At 32.2% G+C, this 18,491-nt stretch overlaps 1 protein-coding gene across 4 annotated transcripts; it reads left to right on the top strand.

Moving 5' to 3' along the window:
- The first annotated feature begins 1,260 nt into the window (after positions 1-1,260).
- Positions 1,261-17,199, top strand: LOC105254070 (uncharacterized protein PF11_0213-like). Of its 4 annotated transcripts, none has more exons than XM_025409719.1 (6): positions 1,261-1,338; positions 1,620-1,744; positions 2,058-2,384; positions 3,904-11,786; positions 11,961-16,121; positions 16,899-17,199. In XM_025409719.1, exons 2-6 carry the CDS (start codon positions 1,636-1,638, stop codon positions 17,103-17,105), a joined length of 12,687 nt encoding a protein of 4,228 aa, XP_025265504.1. In that variant the 5' UTR covers positions 1,261-1,338; positions 1,620-1,635; the 3' UTR covers positions 17,106-17,199. The 4 variants fall into 4 exon arrangements, with proteins under 4 accessions (XP_025265504.1, XP_025265475.1, XP_025265453.1 ...); XM_025409690.1 differs by having other exon boundaries at positions 3,904-12,635; positions 12,771-16,121; XM_025409668.1 differs by having other exon boundaries at positions 3,913-16,121.
- Positions 17,200-18,491: the final 1,292 nt, after the last annotated feature.

Genomic DNA, 18,491 nt, shown 5'->3' with positions numbered 1-18,491 from the left:
ATACATTCATTCAGGTACACGAAGATGCAAGATTGATTTGAAAATTTAATGAATGCCCTAAAAAGACTATAAACGATTAATTTTTTCGAGTATATATTTTTTAATTATACACATTTTAATTCTAACAGATTTATAGTTCTTATAATGTCTGTTTATATGTGCTCAATAGATTATAAATCAACATACATATTGAAAATATATTTCTTTTATTTACTTATACTTCTTTTATTTTATAAATATCACAGCAAATATTTATTGGAACGCTTATGATTGTGAATTATTATAATGATATATATTTATGATTGCGTTATTTACAGATTGAAGCGCAGAGGATCTTGGATTGTCAAAATTTGAATAAATGAACCGAGCGTCTTATCAAACGGACTCGTCCTAAATTATTGCCCGAAGATATAATTGAATAAAATATCTAAAATGTTTTTGAATGGATACAATATAATTAAAATGTCACATTTTCTAATTTTGTATAGCGGATATTCTATTTATTCCTTATATCATCAACAAGTTTCTTTTTTTGTTAAAAGACACGAGCATCTGATATCGAATATTTAAATTTACTTAATGTATGCTTTGTACATATTTATTATAGCAAGAGCTAATATTGAGGCAAGTGATGAATGACACTGAAGTTAATTTTTCTGCAATCAAACATTTACTATATTACAATTATTTATAAATTTTGCATTTTACCAATATAATGTAATTTTAACAAATTAACAGGTATTGTTAATTGTAGTCTGAAAGTATATACAGCGGAAATAAATATATTTAAAAAATAGTCTGCAATGCTCTCATCCTCTATTATTTTTTTCTATAGCTTTTGTCTATTCCTTTAAAAATAAACGATATGTGTATACCTTAAAAATAAACGATATATGTACACCTTCTAAAAAAACAATATATGTACATCATTAATATTATTTTCCATTTTAAAATATCTCAATTATAAAATATCTCGAATATCGTTTTATAATATCAAAATTATCTGTTAAGATATGCTTAACGTCACAAATATTCGCAATCGCAAATTTTAATTATACATTATATAAGTTTTCTGCCTGAATACATACAGATTTTGCTTTCAAATGTATTCAATTAGAAACCGGTTGACTTTTGTTATTGATTTACGAACATCATTCACATGTTGCACATATATATATATATATATATATACACATCAAAACAATCATATATATATATATATATATATTAAAACTCAGTATATACGCGCGTATCGTAATTTAAGAATTACAATTTTATGAAATTTCAAAGAGTGTGGATCATCTGATTGTTATACGATCGTTAAAATTTGACAACGAGGTGAGCAGAATCTCTATGTCTTTGACAAATTCATTTTTTATCAAAATTTCTTGACTGTAATCATTAAAAAATGTTGTGGTAGTAGTTTAATATAAATTATGTTCTAATGATTGCAAGGTAAACATTTTTTCAAAATGAAGAATTAATATACAATTTTGGAAAAATACTGTTAATTAGATTAATACTTTATAAAAAAATACTATTCATCGTAAATTAATATTCTATTCTCACGATATAGAGAGCAATATAAAACATTATTTTATAAATCTTTTCACTTATAGATGAATTAATTTCACAATGCAAGAGATAATCTGTCTTTTAGTCGCATTTTTAACACTTTCGCATGGTGAATTTAACTTGGAAAATGATCTGAGTTATCAACGAAGACTTTACAATATTGAAAATGGTAAGAATTTGAATCTTTTTCTTCTGATAATTTAATAAAAGAGACAAAAAAATTAGTTAGAAATTAGCCTAAATTATTAATTTTATGTGAATTTATTTTTATACTTTGCTCTGGACAATTAAATTATTGTAATTACAAAAATATTATACATATATATATCAGGATAAGACAAATTAGCGTAATTGATTGATTTAATTGATCAACTTAAATGACTGTCATAACATTTTGAAATTGATATAGTATAGTAAATGCAATGAAAATGGATAAAATCTCCTTTCTACTTTATTAAAAATTTTAATTTGATTTTTTACAGAGACACATAATTACAATAACTTAGAAAGACATGCGAGTTTTGAACGACCACAGTATTCTCAATTTCATCGTTTCAAATGCACAGAATCAGGTCTCTATGCCGATGAAAATGATTGCCAAACATATTATGAATGTACGAAAACTGAGAACAAACATCACCTTGAATTTCGTCAAATAGTTCACAAATGCAATTCTAACAAAGTTTTTTCGTATGCATATGGTGGTACTTGTATACAACCTCATGAAAGTAAAAGAGTGAAATGCAGTGGTTATTCGCGGTTCAAAAGAGCAGCAGAAGTGCTGAATACAGATAAAGAACATAATACAGGTAAAAGATTCATTAACAATTTAGTAAATGCAATTGTAAACATAACATGAAAAAAAAAAAATATATATATATATATACACACAAAGACAGAAAAAAATATTAGAAGTATCAAAATATAAATACTCGAAAAAATGAGGAAAAACACCAATCTCAAAATAGAACCTAATAAATCGGAAAGGTTTTCTACATGTAATACCAAAATAAAAAAACAAGAAAAAAAAATAAAAAAGACACATATGATAATGTACCGTTAAATATTATGGTAAATGGTTTACTTTACGTCACACAGCTCGAAAAATGTTTATTTTCAGATATGTTGTAGAGGACACGTTCCTAAGTAATACACCGTTTGAATTTTGTGGCGCTCTCTCTTCCTGAGATATGCAATTTTGAAGTTTCATACTTACTTGTATTATCTTTTCGTTACTTTCTAAATATGTTTATATTTTTGTGTTTACATTTCCCGAGGTTATCTTTCTGAATAACTTTCAGAAGGTTTTAGCCGCTTATTGTTATTTATTAAATAGTTATTAACAAAAAAAGTTTCAAGAATAGAATATAATTTTATGACATCATGTATGTTTAAGAAGAAATATAGGCACACACATACACATACACACGCGCGCGCGCAGGGAGTGCAAGAGAGGCCTTCGGCCTCCCCTCCTGCAACCACCCCGCCGGTAAGGGACGCATTGCGAAGAGTTCAATCACAATGGATATATGCTGTAAGTTGTAAAGCGAGGTCCACCTTGACTACCGGCAGGGTGGTTGCGGGAGGAGGGCCGAAGGCTCCCCTTTGCGCCCTTCGCATGTGTGTGTGTGTGTGTGTGTGTACACATACATTTGTGATATTTTTTAATTGTATGAAATTGTATTAAATTTTTAGCGACATGGAAGTCATAAGTAGCAAACGTAAACAAAAAATATAAACACACAACGAAAATATAATATCAAATCGTGTTGAGCAAATGTAAACAAAAAATGTGAACACATAAATAGGATATAACGAAAAAATGACATTAAAGTATGAAATTTCAAAACTGCATATTTCAGGAACGAAGAGAGAGCGCCACAAAATTCAAACGGTATATTACTTAGAAATGTATCCTCTACAACATATGTGAAAATAAAAATTTTTCGAGCTTTGTGACGTAAAGTAAACATTTACCAATATTATTTTGAAATCTAAAATTAAAAGGATGTATTAACACACAAGGATAATTTGCATCGCATTCTAGAAACAAAGAGGAATAATATAAATAGCAGCCTCTGTTCAGCGAATTTGTACTATACGAGTTCTTATTATAATAATAAAATTAAAAAATTAAAAATTTTTGTTTGCTGGAAAAATGTATAAAAGTAAATATATAAAAAAAATGCTATGTATTAAATGGTTATTTAAGTAGAAAAGGTTATATTAAATAGAAAATCCATATAATTATAAGCAAAGTTACATTAAAATAAAAAGTTAAGATATAATAGCCAATAAAACAGATAAAAATTTAAATAATAAATACAGATTTTAAAGTTTCAGGAACTTCTTCAAATATATCGTTTAGTATAACAAAAAACAATAACTCAAATAAAATAAACAAAAAGGAAAATAGCGAAGAACATAAAGTGCAGAAAACATCACAACATGATACAAATAATAAGCAAAATGAGAACAAAAAAAAGAAGAAAAAAAAAGAAAAAGATAGTGATGACTCAAGCAGAAGTAATAGCAGTAGCAATAGCAGCGAAGAACGTATAAAAAAATCGAAAAAGAAAAAAGGGGCAAACAAAGAAATAGAAATTACAATGCAACATGTTTTGCAAGAAGAATATCCCGTAAGCAAGGAGGATGATCAGAGCAATGAAATTACAATTGCTATCCCTGAGATTCTTCCTGAGAATCAATCCAAAAATAAAGAGAAAAAAAATAAAAATAAGAAAGATGATAAAAAAAAAAAAAAAGCGAAACAGAGCAGTGAAGATTCGAATAGCAGTGAAAAGCATCCAAAAAAACCTAAAAAGAAAAAAGGTACAAGCAAAGAAATCCCAACGCAACAAATCATTACACAACATAGCTCGGTAGAAGAATACTCCGGAAGCAAGGAGGATGATCAGAGCGATGAATTTACTATCTCTGAGATTCTTACTGAGAATCAATCCAAAAACAAGAACAATAATAAAAATGATAAGAAAGATGACAAAAAGAAAAAAAAAACGAAACATAGTAGTGAAGATTCGAACAGTAGTGAAAAGCATCCAAAAAAACCTAAAAAGAAAAAAGGAACAAGCAAAGAAATAGAAGTCCAAACGCAACAAACCATTACACAACGCATATCGTCAGAAGAATATTCCGGAAGCAACGAGGATGATCAGAGCAATGAATTTACTATTCCTAAGATTCCTCTTGGAAATCAATCCAACAGTAAAGAGAACAATAATATAAATGATAAGCAAGGTGATAAAAAAGAGAAAAAAGGTAAACATAGTCATGAAGACTCGAGCAGCGGTGAAAAGCACACGAAAAAACCTAAAAAGGAGAAAGGTGCAAGCAAAGAAATAGGAGTCACAACACAACGAAGCACTTCAGAACGCGTTTCGCCAGAAGAATACTCCGGAAGCAAAGAGGATGATCAGAGCAATGAATTTACTATTCCTAAGATTCCTCCTAAAAATCAATCCAATAGTAAAGAGGACAATAATAAAAATGACAAGCAAAGTTTAAAGAAAGAGAAAAAAGGTAAACATAGTCATGAAGACTCAGGCAGCAGTGAAAAACATGCAAAAAAACCTAAAAAGGAGAAAGGTGCAAGCAAAGAAATAGGAATCACAACACAACGAACCACTTCAGAACTCGTCTCGCCAGAAGAATATTCAGGAAGCAAAGAGAATGATCAGAGCAATGAATTTACTATTCCTAAGATTCCTCCTGGAAATCAATCCAACAGTAAAGAGAACAATAATAAACATGATAAGCAAGGTGATAAGAAAGAGAAAAAAGGCAAACATAGTCATGAAGATTCGGGCAGCAGTGAAAAGCACGCAAACAAACCTAAGAAGGAGAAAGGTGCAAGCAAAGAAATAGGGATCACAACACAACAAACTACTACACAACGCGTTTCGCCAGAAGAATATTCCGGAAGCAACGAGGATGATCAGAGCAATGAATTTACTATTCCTAAGATTCCTCCTGGAAATCAATCCAACAGTAAAGAGAACAATAATATAAATGATAAGCAAGGTGATAAAAAAGAGAAAAAAGGTAAACATAGTCATGAAGACTCGAGCAGCGGTGAAAAGCACACGAAAAAACCTAAAAAGGAGAAAGATGCAAGCAAAGAAATAGGAATCACAACACAACGAAGCACTTCAGAACGCGTTTCGCCAGAAGAATACTCCGGAAGCAAAGAGGATGATCAGAGCAATGAATTTACTATTCCTAAGATTCCTCCTGGAAATCAATCCAACAGTAAGGAGAACAATAATAAACATGATAAGCAAGGTGATAAGAAAGAGAAAAAAGGTAAACATAGTCATGAAGATTCGGGCAGCAGTGAAAAGCACGCAAAAAAACATAAGAAGGAGAAAGGTGCAAGCAAAGAAATAGGGATCACAACGCAACAAACCACTACACAACGCGTTTCGCCAGAAGAATATTCCGGAAGCAAAGAGGATGATCAGAGCAATGAATTTACTATTCCTAAGATTCCTCCTGGAAATCAATCCAACAGTAAAGAGAACAATAATAAACATGATAAGCAAGGTGATAAGAAAAAGAAAAAAGGCAAACATAGTCATGAAGATTCGGGCAGCAGTGAAAAGCACGCAAAAAAACCTAAGAAGGAGAAAGGTGCAAGCAAAGAAATAGGGATCACAACGCAACAAACCACTACACAACGCGTTTCGCCAGAAGAATATTCCGGAAGCAAAGAGGATGATCAGAGCAATGAATTTACTATTCCTAAGATTCCTCCTGGAAATCAATCCAACAGTAAAGAGAACAATAATAAACATGATAAGCAAGGTGATAAGAAAGAGAAAAAAGGCAAATATAGTCATGAAGATTCGGGCAGCAGTGAAAAGCACGCAAAAAAACCTAAGAAGGAGAAAGGTGCAAGCAAAGAAATAGGGATCACAACGCAACAAACCACTACACAACGCGTCTCGCCAGAGGATTATTCCGGAAGCAAGGAGGATGACCAGAGCGATGAAATTACTATCCCTAAGATACCTCCTGGGAATCAATCCAACAGTAAAGAGAACAGTAATAAAAATGATAATCAAAGTGACAAAAACGAGAAGAAAGATAAACATAGTCATGAAGACTCCAGTAGCAATGAAAAGGATACGAAAAAACCTAAAAAGGAGAATGATGCAAGCAAGGAAATAGAAATCACAACGCAACAAATCACTACACAACACGTCTTGCCAGAGGAATTTTCCGGAAGCAAGGAGGATGATCAGAGCGATGAAATTACTATCCCTAAGATTCCTCCTGGGAATCAATCCAACAGTGAAGAGCACAGTAATGAAAATGATAACCAAAGTGACAAAAACAAGAAGAAAGATAAACATAATCATGAAGACTCAAGTAGCAATGAAAAACATACGAAAAAACCTAAAAAGGAGAACGATGCAAGCAAGGAAATAGAAATCACAACGCAACAAATCACTACACAACACATCTTGCCAGAGGATTATTCCGGAAGCAAGGAGGATGATCAGAGCGATGAAATTACTATCCCTAAGATACCTCCTGGGAATCAATCCAACAGTAAAGAGAACAGTAATAAAAATGATAATCAAAGTGACAAAAACGAGAAGAAAGATAAACATAGTCATGAAGACTCCAGTAGCAATGAAAAGCATACGAAAAAACCTAAAAAGGAGAATGATGCAAGCAAGGAAATAGAAATCACAACGCAACAAATCACTACACAACACATCTTGCCAGAGGATTATTCCGGAAGCAAGGAGGATGATCAGAGCGATGAAATTACTATCCCTAAGATTCCTCCTGGGAATCAATCCAACAGTGAAGAGCACAGTAATGAAAATGATAACCAAAGTGACAAAAACAAGAAGAAAGATAAACATAATCATGAAGACTCAAGTAGCAATGAAAAACATACGAAAAAACCTAAAAAGGAGAACGATGCAAGCAAGGAAATAGAAATCACAACGCAACAAATCACTACACAACACATCTTGCCAGAGGATTATTCCGGAAGCAAGGAGGATGATCAGAGCGATGAAATTACTATCCCTAAGATTCCTCCTGGGAATCAATCCAACAGTAAAGAGAACAGTAATAAAAATGATAACCAAAGTGACAAAAACGAGAAGAAAGATAAACATAGTCATGAAGACTCGAATAGCAATGAAAAACATACGAAAAAACCTAAAAAGGAGAAAGATGCAAGCAAAGAAATGGGATTCACAACGGAACGAATCACTACACAACGTGTCTCGCCAGAGGAATATTCTGAAAGCAAGGAGGATGATCAGAGCGATGAAATTACTATCCCTAAGATTCCTCCTGGGAATCAATCCAACAGTGAAGAGCACAGTAATGAAAATGATAACCAAAGTGACAAAAACAAGAAGAAAGATAAACATAATCATGAAGACTCAAGTAGCAATGAAAAACATACGAAAAAACCTAAAAAGGAGAACGATGCAAGCAAGGAAATAGAAATCACAACGCAACAAATCACTACACAACACATCTTGCCAGAGGATTATTCCGGAAGCAAGGAGGATGATCAGAGCGATGAAATTACTATCCCTAAGATTCCTCCTGGGAATCAATCCAACAGTAAAGAGAACAGTAATAAAAATGATAACCAAAGTGACAAAAACGAGAAGAAAGATAAACATAGTCATGAAGACTCGAATAGCAATGAAAAACATACGAAAAAACCTAAAAAGGAGAAAGATGCAAGCAAAGAAATGGGATTCACAACGGAACGAATCACTACACAACGTGTCTCGCCAGAGGAATATTCTGAAAGCAAGGAGGATGATCAGAGCGATGAAATTACTATCCCTAAGATTCCTCCTGGGAATCAATCCAACAGTGAAGAGCACAGTAATGAAAATGATAACCAAAGTGACAAAAACAAGAAGAAAGATAAACATAATCATGAAGACTCAAGTAGCAATGAAAAACATACGAAAAAACCTAAAAAGGAGAACGATGCAAGCAAGGAAATAGAAATCACAACGCAACAAATCACTACACAACACATCTTGCCAGAGGATTATTCCGGAAGCAAGGAGGATGATCAGAGCGATGAAATTACTATCCCTAAGATTCCTCCTGGGAATCAATCCAACAGTAAAGAGAACAGTAATAAAAATGATAACCAAAGTGACAAAAACGAGAAGAAAGATAAACATAGTCATGAAGACTCGAATAGCAATGAAAAACATACGAAAAAACCTAAAAAGGAGAAAGATGCAAGCAAAGAAATGGGATTCACAACGGAACGAATCACTACACAACGTGTCTCGCCAGAGGAATATTCTGAAAGCAAGGAGGATGATCAGAGCGATGAAATTACTATCCCTAAGATTCCTCCTGGGAATCAATCCAACAGTGAAGAGCACAGTAATGAAAATGATAACCAAAGTGACAAAAACAAGAAGAAAGATAAACATAATCATGAAGACTCAAGTAGCAATGAAAAACATACGAAAAAACCTAAAAAGGAGAACGATGCAAGCAAGGAAATAGAAATCACAACGCAACAAATCACTACACAACACATCTTGCCAGAGGATTATTCCGGAAGCAAGGAGGATGATCAGAGCGATGAAATTACTATCCCTAAGATTCCTCCTGGGAATCAATCCAACAGTAAAGAGAACAGTAATAAAAATGATAACCAAAGTGACAAAAACGAGAAGAAAGATAAACATAGTCATGAAGACTCGAATAGCAATGAAAAACATACGAAAAAACCTAAAAAGGAGAAAGATGCAAGCAAAGAAATGGGATTCACAACGGAACGAATCACTACACAACGTGTCTCGCCAGAGGAATATTCTGAAAGCAAGGAGGATGATCAGAGCGATGAAATTACTATCCCTAAGATTCCTCCTGGGAATCAATCCAACAGTGAAGAGCACAGTAATGAAAATGATAACCAAAGTGACAAAAACAAGAAGAAAGATAAACATAATCATGAAGACTCAAGTAGCAATGAAAAACATACGAAAAAACCTAAAAAGGAGAACGATGCAAGCAAGGAAATAGAAATCACAACGCAACAAATCACTACACAACACATCTTGCCAGAGGATTATTCCGGAAGCAAGGAGGATGATCAGAGCGATGAAATTACTATCCCTAAGATACCTCCTGGGAATCAATCCAACAGTAAAGAGAACAGTAATAAAAATGATAACCAAAGTGACAAAAACGAGAAGAAAGATAAACATAGTCATGAAGACTCCAGTAGCAATGAAAAGCATACGAAAAAACCTAAAAAGGAGAATGATGCAAGCAAGGAAATAGAAATCACAACGCAACAAATCACTACACAACACATCTTGCCAGAGGATTATTCCGGAAGCAAGGAGGATGATCAGAGCGATGAAATTACTATCCCTAAGATTCCTCCTGGGAATCAATCCAACAGTGAAGAGCACAGTAATGAAAATGATAACCAAAGTGACAAAAACAAGAAGAAAGATAAACATAATCATGAAGACTCAAGTAGCAATGAAAAACATACGAAAAAACCTAAAAAGGAGAACGATGCAAGCAAGGAAATAGAAATCACAACGCAACAAATCACTACACAACACATCTTGCCAGAGGATTATTCCGGAAGCAAGGAGGATGATCAGAGCGATGAAATTACTATCCCTAAGATTCCTCCTGGGAATCAATCCAACAGTAAAGAGAACAGTAATAAAAATGATAACCAAAGTGACAAAAACGAGAAGAAAGATAAACATAGTCATGAAGACTCGAATAGCAATGAAAAACATACGAAAAAACCTAAAAAGGAGAAAGATGCAAGCAAAGAAATGGGATTCACAACGGAACGAATCACTACACAACGTGTCTCGCCAGAGGAATATTCTGAAAGCAAGGAGGATGATCAGAGCGATGAAATTACTATCCCTAAGATTCCTCCTGGGAATCAATCCAACAGTGAAGAGCACAGTAATGAAAATGATAACCAAAGTGACAAAAACAAGAAGAAAGATAAACATAATCATGAAGACTCAAGTAGCAATGAAAAACATACGAAAAAACCTAAAAAGGAGAACGATGCAAGCAAGGAAATAGAAATCACAACGCAACAAATCACTACACAACACATCTTGCCAGAGGATTATTCCGGAAGCAAGGAGGATGATCAGAGCGATGAAATTACTATCCCTAAGATTCCTCCTGGGAATCAATCCAACAGTAAAGAGAACAGTAATAAAAATGATAACCAAAGTGACAAAAACGAGAAGAAAGATAAACATAGTCATGAAGACTCGAATAGCAATGAAAAACATACGAAAAAACCTAAAAAGGAGAAAGATGCAAGCAAAGAAATGGGATTCACAACGGAACGAATCACTACACAACGTGTCTCGCCAGAGGAATATTCTGAAAGCAAGGAGGATGATCAGAGCGATGAAATTACTATCCCTAAGATTCCTCCTGGGAATCAATCCAACAGTGAAGAGCACAGTAATGAAAATGATAACCAAAGTGACAAAAACAAGAAGAAAGATAAACATAATCATGAAGACTCAAGTAGCAATGAAAAACATACGAAAAAACCTAAAAAGGAGAACGATGCAAGCAAGGAAATAGAAATCACAACGCAACAAATCACTACACAACACATCTTGCCAGAGGATTATTCCGGAAGCAAGGAGGATGATCAGAGCGATGAAATTACTATCCCTAAGATTCCTCCTGGGAATCAATCCAACAGTAAAGAGAACAGTAATAAAAATGATAACCAAAGTGACAAAAACGAGAAGAAAGATAAACATAGTCATGAAGACTCGAATAGCAATGAAAAACATACGAAAAAACCTAAAAAGGAGAAAGATGCAAGCAAAGAAATGGGATTCACAACGGAACGAATCACTACACAACGTGTCTCGCCAGAGGAATATTCTGAAAGCAAGGAGGATGATCAGAGCGATGAAATTACTATCCCTAAGATTCCTCCTGGGAATCAATCCAACAGTGAAGAGCACAGTAATGAAAATGATAACCAAAGTGACAAAAACAAGAAGAAAGATAAACATAATCATGAAGACTCAAGTAGCAATGAAAAACATACGAAAAAACCTAAAAAGGAGAACGATGCAAGCAAGGAAATAGAAATCACAACGCAACAAATCACTACACAACACATATTGCCAGAGGATTATTCCGGAAGCAAGGAGGATGATCAGAGCGATGAAATTACTATCCCTAAGATTCCTCCTGGGAATCAATCCAACAGTGAAGAGCACAGTAATGAAAATGATAACCAAAGTGACAAAAACAAGAAGAAAGATAAACATAGTCATGAAGACTCAAGTAGCAATGAAAAACATACGAAAAAACCTGAAAAGGAGAACGATGCAAGCAAGGAAATAGAAATCACAACGCAACAAATCACTACACAACACATATTGCCAGAGGATTATTCCGGAAGCAAGGAGGATGATCAGAGCGATGAAATTACTATCCCTAAGATTCCTCCTGGGAATCAATCCAACAGTGAAGAGCACAGTAATGAAAATGATAACCAAAGTGACAAAAACAAGAAGAAAGATAAACATAGTCATGAAGGCTCAAGTAGCAATGAAAAACATACGAAAAAACCTAAAAAGGAGAACGATGCAAGCAAGGAAATAGAAATCACAACGCAACAAATCACTACACAACACATATTGCCAGAGGATTATTCCGGAAGCAAGGAGGATGATCAGAGCGATGAAATTACTATCCCTAAGATTCCTCCTGGGAATCAATCCAACAGTGAAGAGCACAGTAATGAAAATGATAATCAAAGTGACAAAAACAAGAAGAAAGATAAACATAGTCATGAAGACTCAAGTAGCAGTGAAAAACATACGAAAAAACCTAAAAAGGAGAACGATGCAAGCAAGGAAATAGAAATCACAACGCAACATATCACTACACAACGCGTCTCGCTAGAGGAATATTCTGGAAGCAAGGAGGATGATCAGAGCGATGAAATTACTATCCCTAAGATTCCCCCTGATAATCAATCCAACAGTGAAGAGAACGATAATAAAAATGATAATCAAAGTGACGATAATATAAATGATAATCAAAGTGACAAAAACAAGAAAAAAGATAAGCATAGTCGTGAAGACTCCGGTAGCAATGAAAAACATACGAAAAAACCTAAAAAGGAGAACGATGCAAGCAAGGAAATAGAAATCACAACGCAACATATCACTACACAACGCGTCTCGCTAGAGGAATATTCTGGAAGCAAGGAGGATGATCAGAGCGATGAAATTACTATCCCTAAGATTCCCCCTGATAATCAATCCAACAGTGAAGAGAACGATAATAAAAATGATAATCAAAGTGACGATAATATAAATGATAATCAAAGTGACAAAAACAAGAAAAAAGATAAGCATAGTCGTGAAGACTCCGGTAGCAATGAAAAACATACGAAAAAACCTAAAAAGGAGAAAGATGCGAGCAAGGAAATAGAAATCACTACGCAAAAAATCACCACACAACGTGTCTCGCCAGAGGAATATTCTGGAAGCAAGGAGGATGATCAGAGCGATGAAATGACTATCCCTAAGATTCCTCCTGGGAATCAATCCAACAGTAAAGAGAACAGTAATAAAAATGATAAACAAAGCGACAAAAAAGAGAATAAAGGTAAACATAGTCATGAAGACTCGAGTAGCAATGAAAAACATACGAAACACCCTAAAAAGGAGAAAGATACAAGCAAAGAAATAGGACTCACAACGGAACGGTTCACTACACAACTCGTCTCGTTAGAAGAATATTCCGGAAGCAAGGAGGATGATCAAAGTGATGAAATTACTATTCCTAAGATACCTACTGAGAATCAATCCAACAGCAAGGAAAATGGCAGAAATGATGACAGCAGCGAAAGAAAAATTTCCAGTCCTCAATTTCCAATTGAACATCAATCGGAAAGCAAGGAGGACAAGAATAAAAACAGCGACGAAGATAAAATAACCACTTCACAGATTCCAACCAAAGATGTATCTGCAAGCAACGAGAATAACAAAAATAATGACGGCAGCGAAAATAAATTAACTACCAGTCATATTCAAACCGAAAATTTTTCCGGAAGTAAAGAGAAAAGCGAAAATAATGGCGAAAATGAATTCACCACCCCTCAGAGTTCAACCGAAAATCAGTTCACAAATAATGAAGACAATGAGAATAACAAGAGCAGCGAAAATAAAATGAACATAACTGAAATTCCCACAGAAAATCAATCCGAAAGAAAAGAAAATAGCGAAAATAATGAAAATAGCGGAAATAAAATAACCACCCCCTATATTCCAACAAAAAATCTTTCCGGAAGTAAAGAGGACAACAAAAATAGTAATAGCGGCGAAAATAAAATAACCACTCCTCCAATTAAATCCGAAAGCAATGAAGACAACAAGAATAATAAGAGCAACGAAAATAAAATAACCACTCCACAGATTCCAACCAAAGATGAATTTGAAAGTAGCGAAAATAGCAAGACTAACATTTGTGGGAATAAAATAACTACCCCCTATAGTTCAACCGAAAAACTTTCTGAAAGTAAAGAGGACAACAAAAATAGTAATGACGGTGAAAATAAAACAACCACCTCTCAGATTCCAACTGAAAATCAATCCGGAAGTAAAGAAGATAACGAGAATAATAAGAGCAGCGAAAATAAAGTAATCACTCCTAAACTTTCAACTGAAAATCAATCAGAAAGCAAGGAGGACAAGAATAGGATCAGCGACGAAAATAAAATAACTACTCCACAGATTTCAACAAAAGATGAATCTGCAAGCAACGAGAATAGCAAGAACAACGATGGTAGCGAAAATATGATAACTGTTCCTCATATTTCAACCGAAAATCTTCCCGAAGATAAAAAAGACAATAAAAATAGTGATAGCAACGAAAATAAAATAACCACCCTTCGGATTCCAACTGAAAAACAATCCGAAAGAAATGAAGATAACGAGAATAACCAAAGTAACGAAAATAAAACATCTACTCCTCAACTTTCAACAGAAAATCTGTCTGGAAGTGAAGGGAATGGCAAAAATAGTGATAGTAACGAAAATAAAATAACCACTCCTGAGTTTCCAACTAAAAATCTATCGGAGAGCAAGGAGGACAAGAGTAGGGACAACGACGAAAATAAAATAACCACTCCACAGATTCCAACCAAAGATGAATCTGGAAACAACGAGAGTAGCAAGAATAACGATTGCAGCGGAAATAAAATAACTACTTCCCATATTCTTACCGAAAATCTTCCCGAGAGTAAAGAGGACAGCAAAAACATTGACAATGACAAGAATAAGATAATCATTCCTCAGATTACAACAGAAAGTCAATCCGGAAGCAAAGGAGACAACGAAAATAATAAGGACGAAAATAAAATAACCACTCCACACTTTTCAACCAAAGATGAATCTGGAAGCAAAGAAACTAATCCTCATGTAGCAACTGAAAATCATTCCGGAAGTGAAAAGGACAACGAAAATATTAGTGGCGGAAATAAAATAACTACCCCACAAATATCTATCGAAAATCAATCCGGAAGTAAAGAAAACAACGAGAATAATAAGAACAACGAAAATAAAATAACCACTCCTCAGTTTCCAACCGAAAATCAATCGGGGAGCAAGGAAGACAATAAGAATAAAAACGACGACGAAAATAAAATTACCACTCCACAGATTCCAATCAAAGATAAATCTGAAAACAATGAGAAGACAAACAACAATTGTAACGGAAATAAAATAACTACCCCTCAGATTTCAACCGAATATCAATCCGCAAGCAAAGATAGTCAGAATAATGAAAACTCTGAGAGCGCAATATCAACTACACAGATTCCGTCAGAAAATGATCCAGAAATCGAAAAAAGACCAAATGAGTTTGTTTCAGATTGTGTGTCCCCTGGTTTTTTTCCAAATCTCAATGATTGTACAAAATATTATAGATGCGTGGAAGTAGAATCGAAAGCATTGAAAAAGATAGACTTTGATTGTCCTCGAGGAACAGTATGGGATCAAGATAATACAATTTGCAATTTTCCATCGGCTGTAAAACATTTGTCATGTAAAAACAATGAATCATCATCAAAGACGGTGGTTTTATTCAAGAGAGAAATTAATGATAATGGAGAAAGTAATGATAATGAAAAACAAACTATTACTAACTTCTCAACAGCTACCGAACCTCCGACAGAATCAACTATTTCTACTGAATTACCTTATCCTATTGGAAATTTGATTGGAGATCAAATGGATTTAGTTTGTCCAACTGGTTTCCAACGTCATCCAAGATATTGCAATCTTTTCTATCAATGTACCACAGCAAATAGTATACATACTAAAGTTATTATATTCATCTGTCCAGAAGGCAGAATTTTTGATGATAAAAAGATACAATGTGTGAATGAAGGAAGCTTCCATAAAATTCTATATTCGTACATTAAATGTAAGAATTTTGATTCCTCTGCAGATATGTCAAATGCATTTGTAAGTATGAAATAATTATACTATTTTCTATGATTAACTTATATATTTACATACCTATATATTTATTGTTTAAGTATATATTTTGTCAGATATGTTATATCATCATCTATTCTAATCGTGAATTCGAATTACTGAAATTTATAAAAATAATTATATTCTATAAAAATAATTATATTCTTTTATTTTTTTAATAATGAAACAATTAATAAAGAAATTAAATAGTCATTCAGTTTTGTTAAATTATATAACTATTTAATTCTGCAAAATAAAATTTTTAATACTTTTTTCTGTTAATATATCTTTATATAATATATCTTTATAATTTGTTATAAATTATAATATTCAATAAATTAGAACAAATTACTTACAGTATTGGAAAGGATAGCATATGTGCTTTCAAACTCTCAATTTTGTGTAAAGTTAACGTTTTTATAAATGCAGTTTTAATAATATTAATTATTAAATTTCTTTTAATTATATAAAAAATTTTAAATATAAAATAGTTATAAAATTTACACAGAGAATCTTTCAAAAAATATAAAACCATATAAAAATTATATAACCATAATTAAATTATAAAAATTACTGATTTCTAATTAAGTATAAATTTTACGTACATTTAAGTAAATAATAAAAGTTACAACCATAATTAGGAAAATAATCGTTAAAAATTTCTTGAAAACTATCTATAATAATATTATACATTTCTAATTAGTTTATCTGGAAAGTGTATTTGTATGAATGAGAAAAGTTTATGTGATTAATTTTTATTTTCAGCTAAAAGCCCCTACGAGAAAATTATGTCCAGGACAAGGTCATTATCCTTATAGTAAAGACAGTTCCGAGGCATATTATAAATGTAAACGTGATTCGCATGGTGTAATTCAAGGATATCTCTTTAAATGTTCCAATGGACAAGTATTTTCAAATGTTTCAAGACGTTGTGAACGCATTGAATACCCAACTTTGCAAACAGAAAAATGATAATAGACAATTTACGCTATTTAAAGTATTTATCAGTCATCATGAAGTATTTTATGTAGGTACGACTTTATTATCTCAAAAATATGGTTAAAACTTAAAAAAAATAAGAATATAAACTATTATTTCTATACATATACTTTTATCAATATTCGTTATTGTAAAACAATTCTTGTGTAATAAAAATCTTTGAAAATTATAAATATACTATATATATATATATATATATATATAATTTGACGATAAATAAATATATATAATTTCTATAAAAAATATATCCATGACATAATTTCATTAATTTATATAGAAAAAAATATTTAATAGAAAAAAAATATTCCTGAGTTTTCTCTTTCTGTTCTCCTTTATTTCTTTCTCTCTCTTTTTTTCTCTCTGACAAAGTAAAATGCATAATAATACAACATTGTTTAAAAGAAAATATACTTCACATAATAAAAAGTATATTAGATTATTATTATATAAATAAAAAAACTATCATAAAACTTTTTACGATATGTATAATGTTTTTCAATAAAATATATTAATTGTCTTGCACATCATATATTAATATAATATATTACGCGAATATATACTATATAAATATATATGTACATATATATATATATATATATATATATATATATACAATAATAATAATATATGATGTGTAAGACAATTAATATATTTTATTGAAAAACATTATTCATATCGTAAAAAGTTTTATGATAGTTTTTTGATTTATATAATAATAATCTAATATACTTTTTATTATGTGAAGTATATTTTCTTTTAAACAATGTTGTATTATTATGCATTTTACTTTGTCAGAGAGAAAAAAAGAGAGAGAGAGAGAGAGAGAGAGAGAGAGAGAGAAAGGAGAACAGAAAGAGAAAACTCAGGAATATTTTTTTTCTATTAAATATTTTTTTAAATATACACATATATATATACATATATACTATATATATGTGTATGTATGTATGTATGTATGTATGTATGTATGTATGTATGTATGTGTGTATATATATATATATATATATATATATATATATAGTATATATGTATATAGTACATATTTTTGCATAATATATTATATATACTATATATAGACTATATAATCTACGTCTTACCTTCAATCGAAGCGTAGACACATTATATACACATTATATGCACGTATTACTCGCGATCAAATATTTCAATCTTGTATTTAAATAATCACTCGCAAACTTATACACAATTGTATATACTGAATTGTATAAAATCTTGTTGAATTCGTCACACGCGGAAGATTCAAGTTTTTTACTTCGAGAATCGCAAACGATGATATATCGATTTCTGGCGACACCAATGCCGGCAACTTAAGCGGATATTATATTTGTGTGCAAGAAAAAT

The sequence above is a fragment of the Camponotus floridanus genome, unplaced genomic scaffold (assembly GCF_003227725.1).
Source record: "Camponotus floridanus strain SB8 unplaced genomic scaffold, Cflo_v7.5 scaffold1, whole genome shotgun sequence".
Classification (NCBI taxonomy): domain Eukaryota; kingdom Metazoa; phylum Arthropoda; class Insecta; order Hymenoptera; family Formicidae; genus Camponotus; species Camponotus floridanus.
This window is presented reverse-complemented; position numbering and strand designations above follow the sequence as displayed.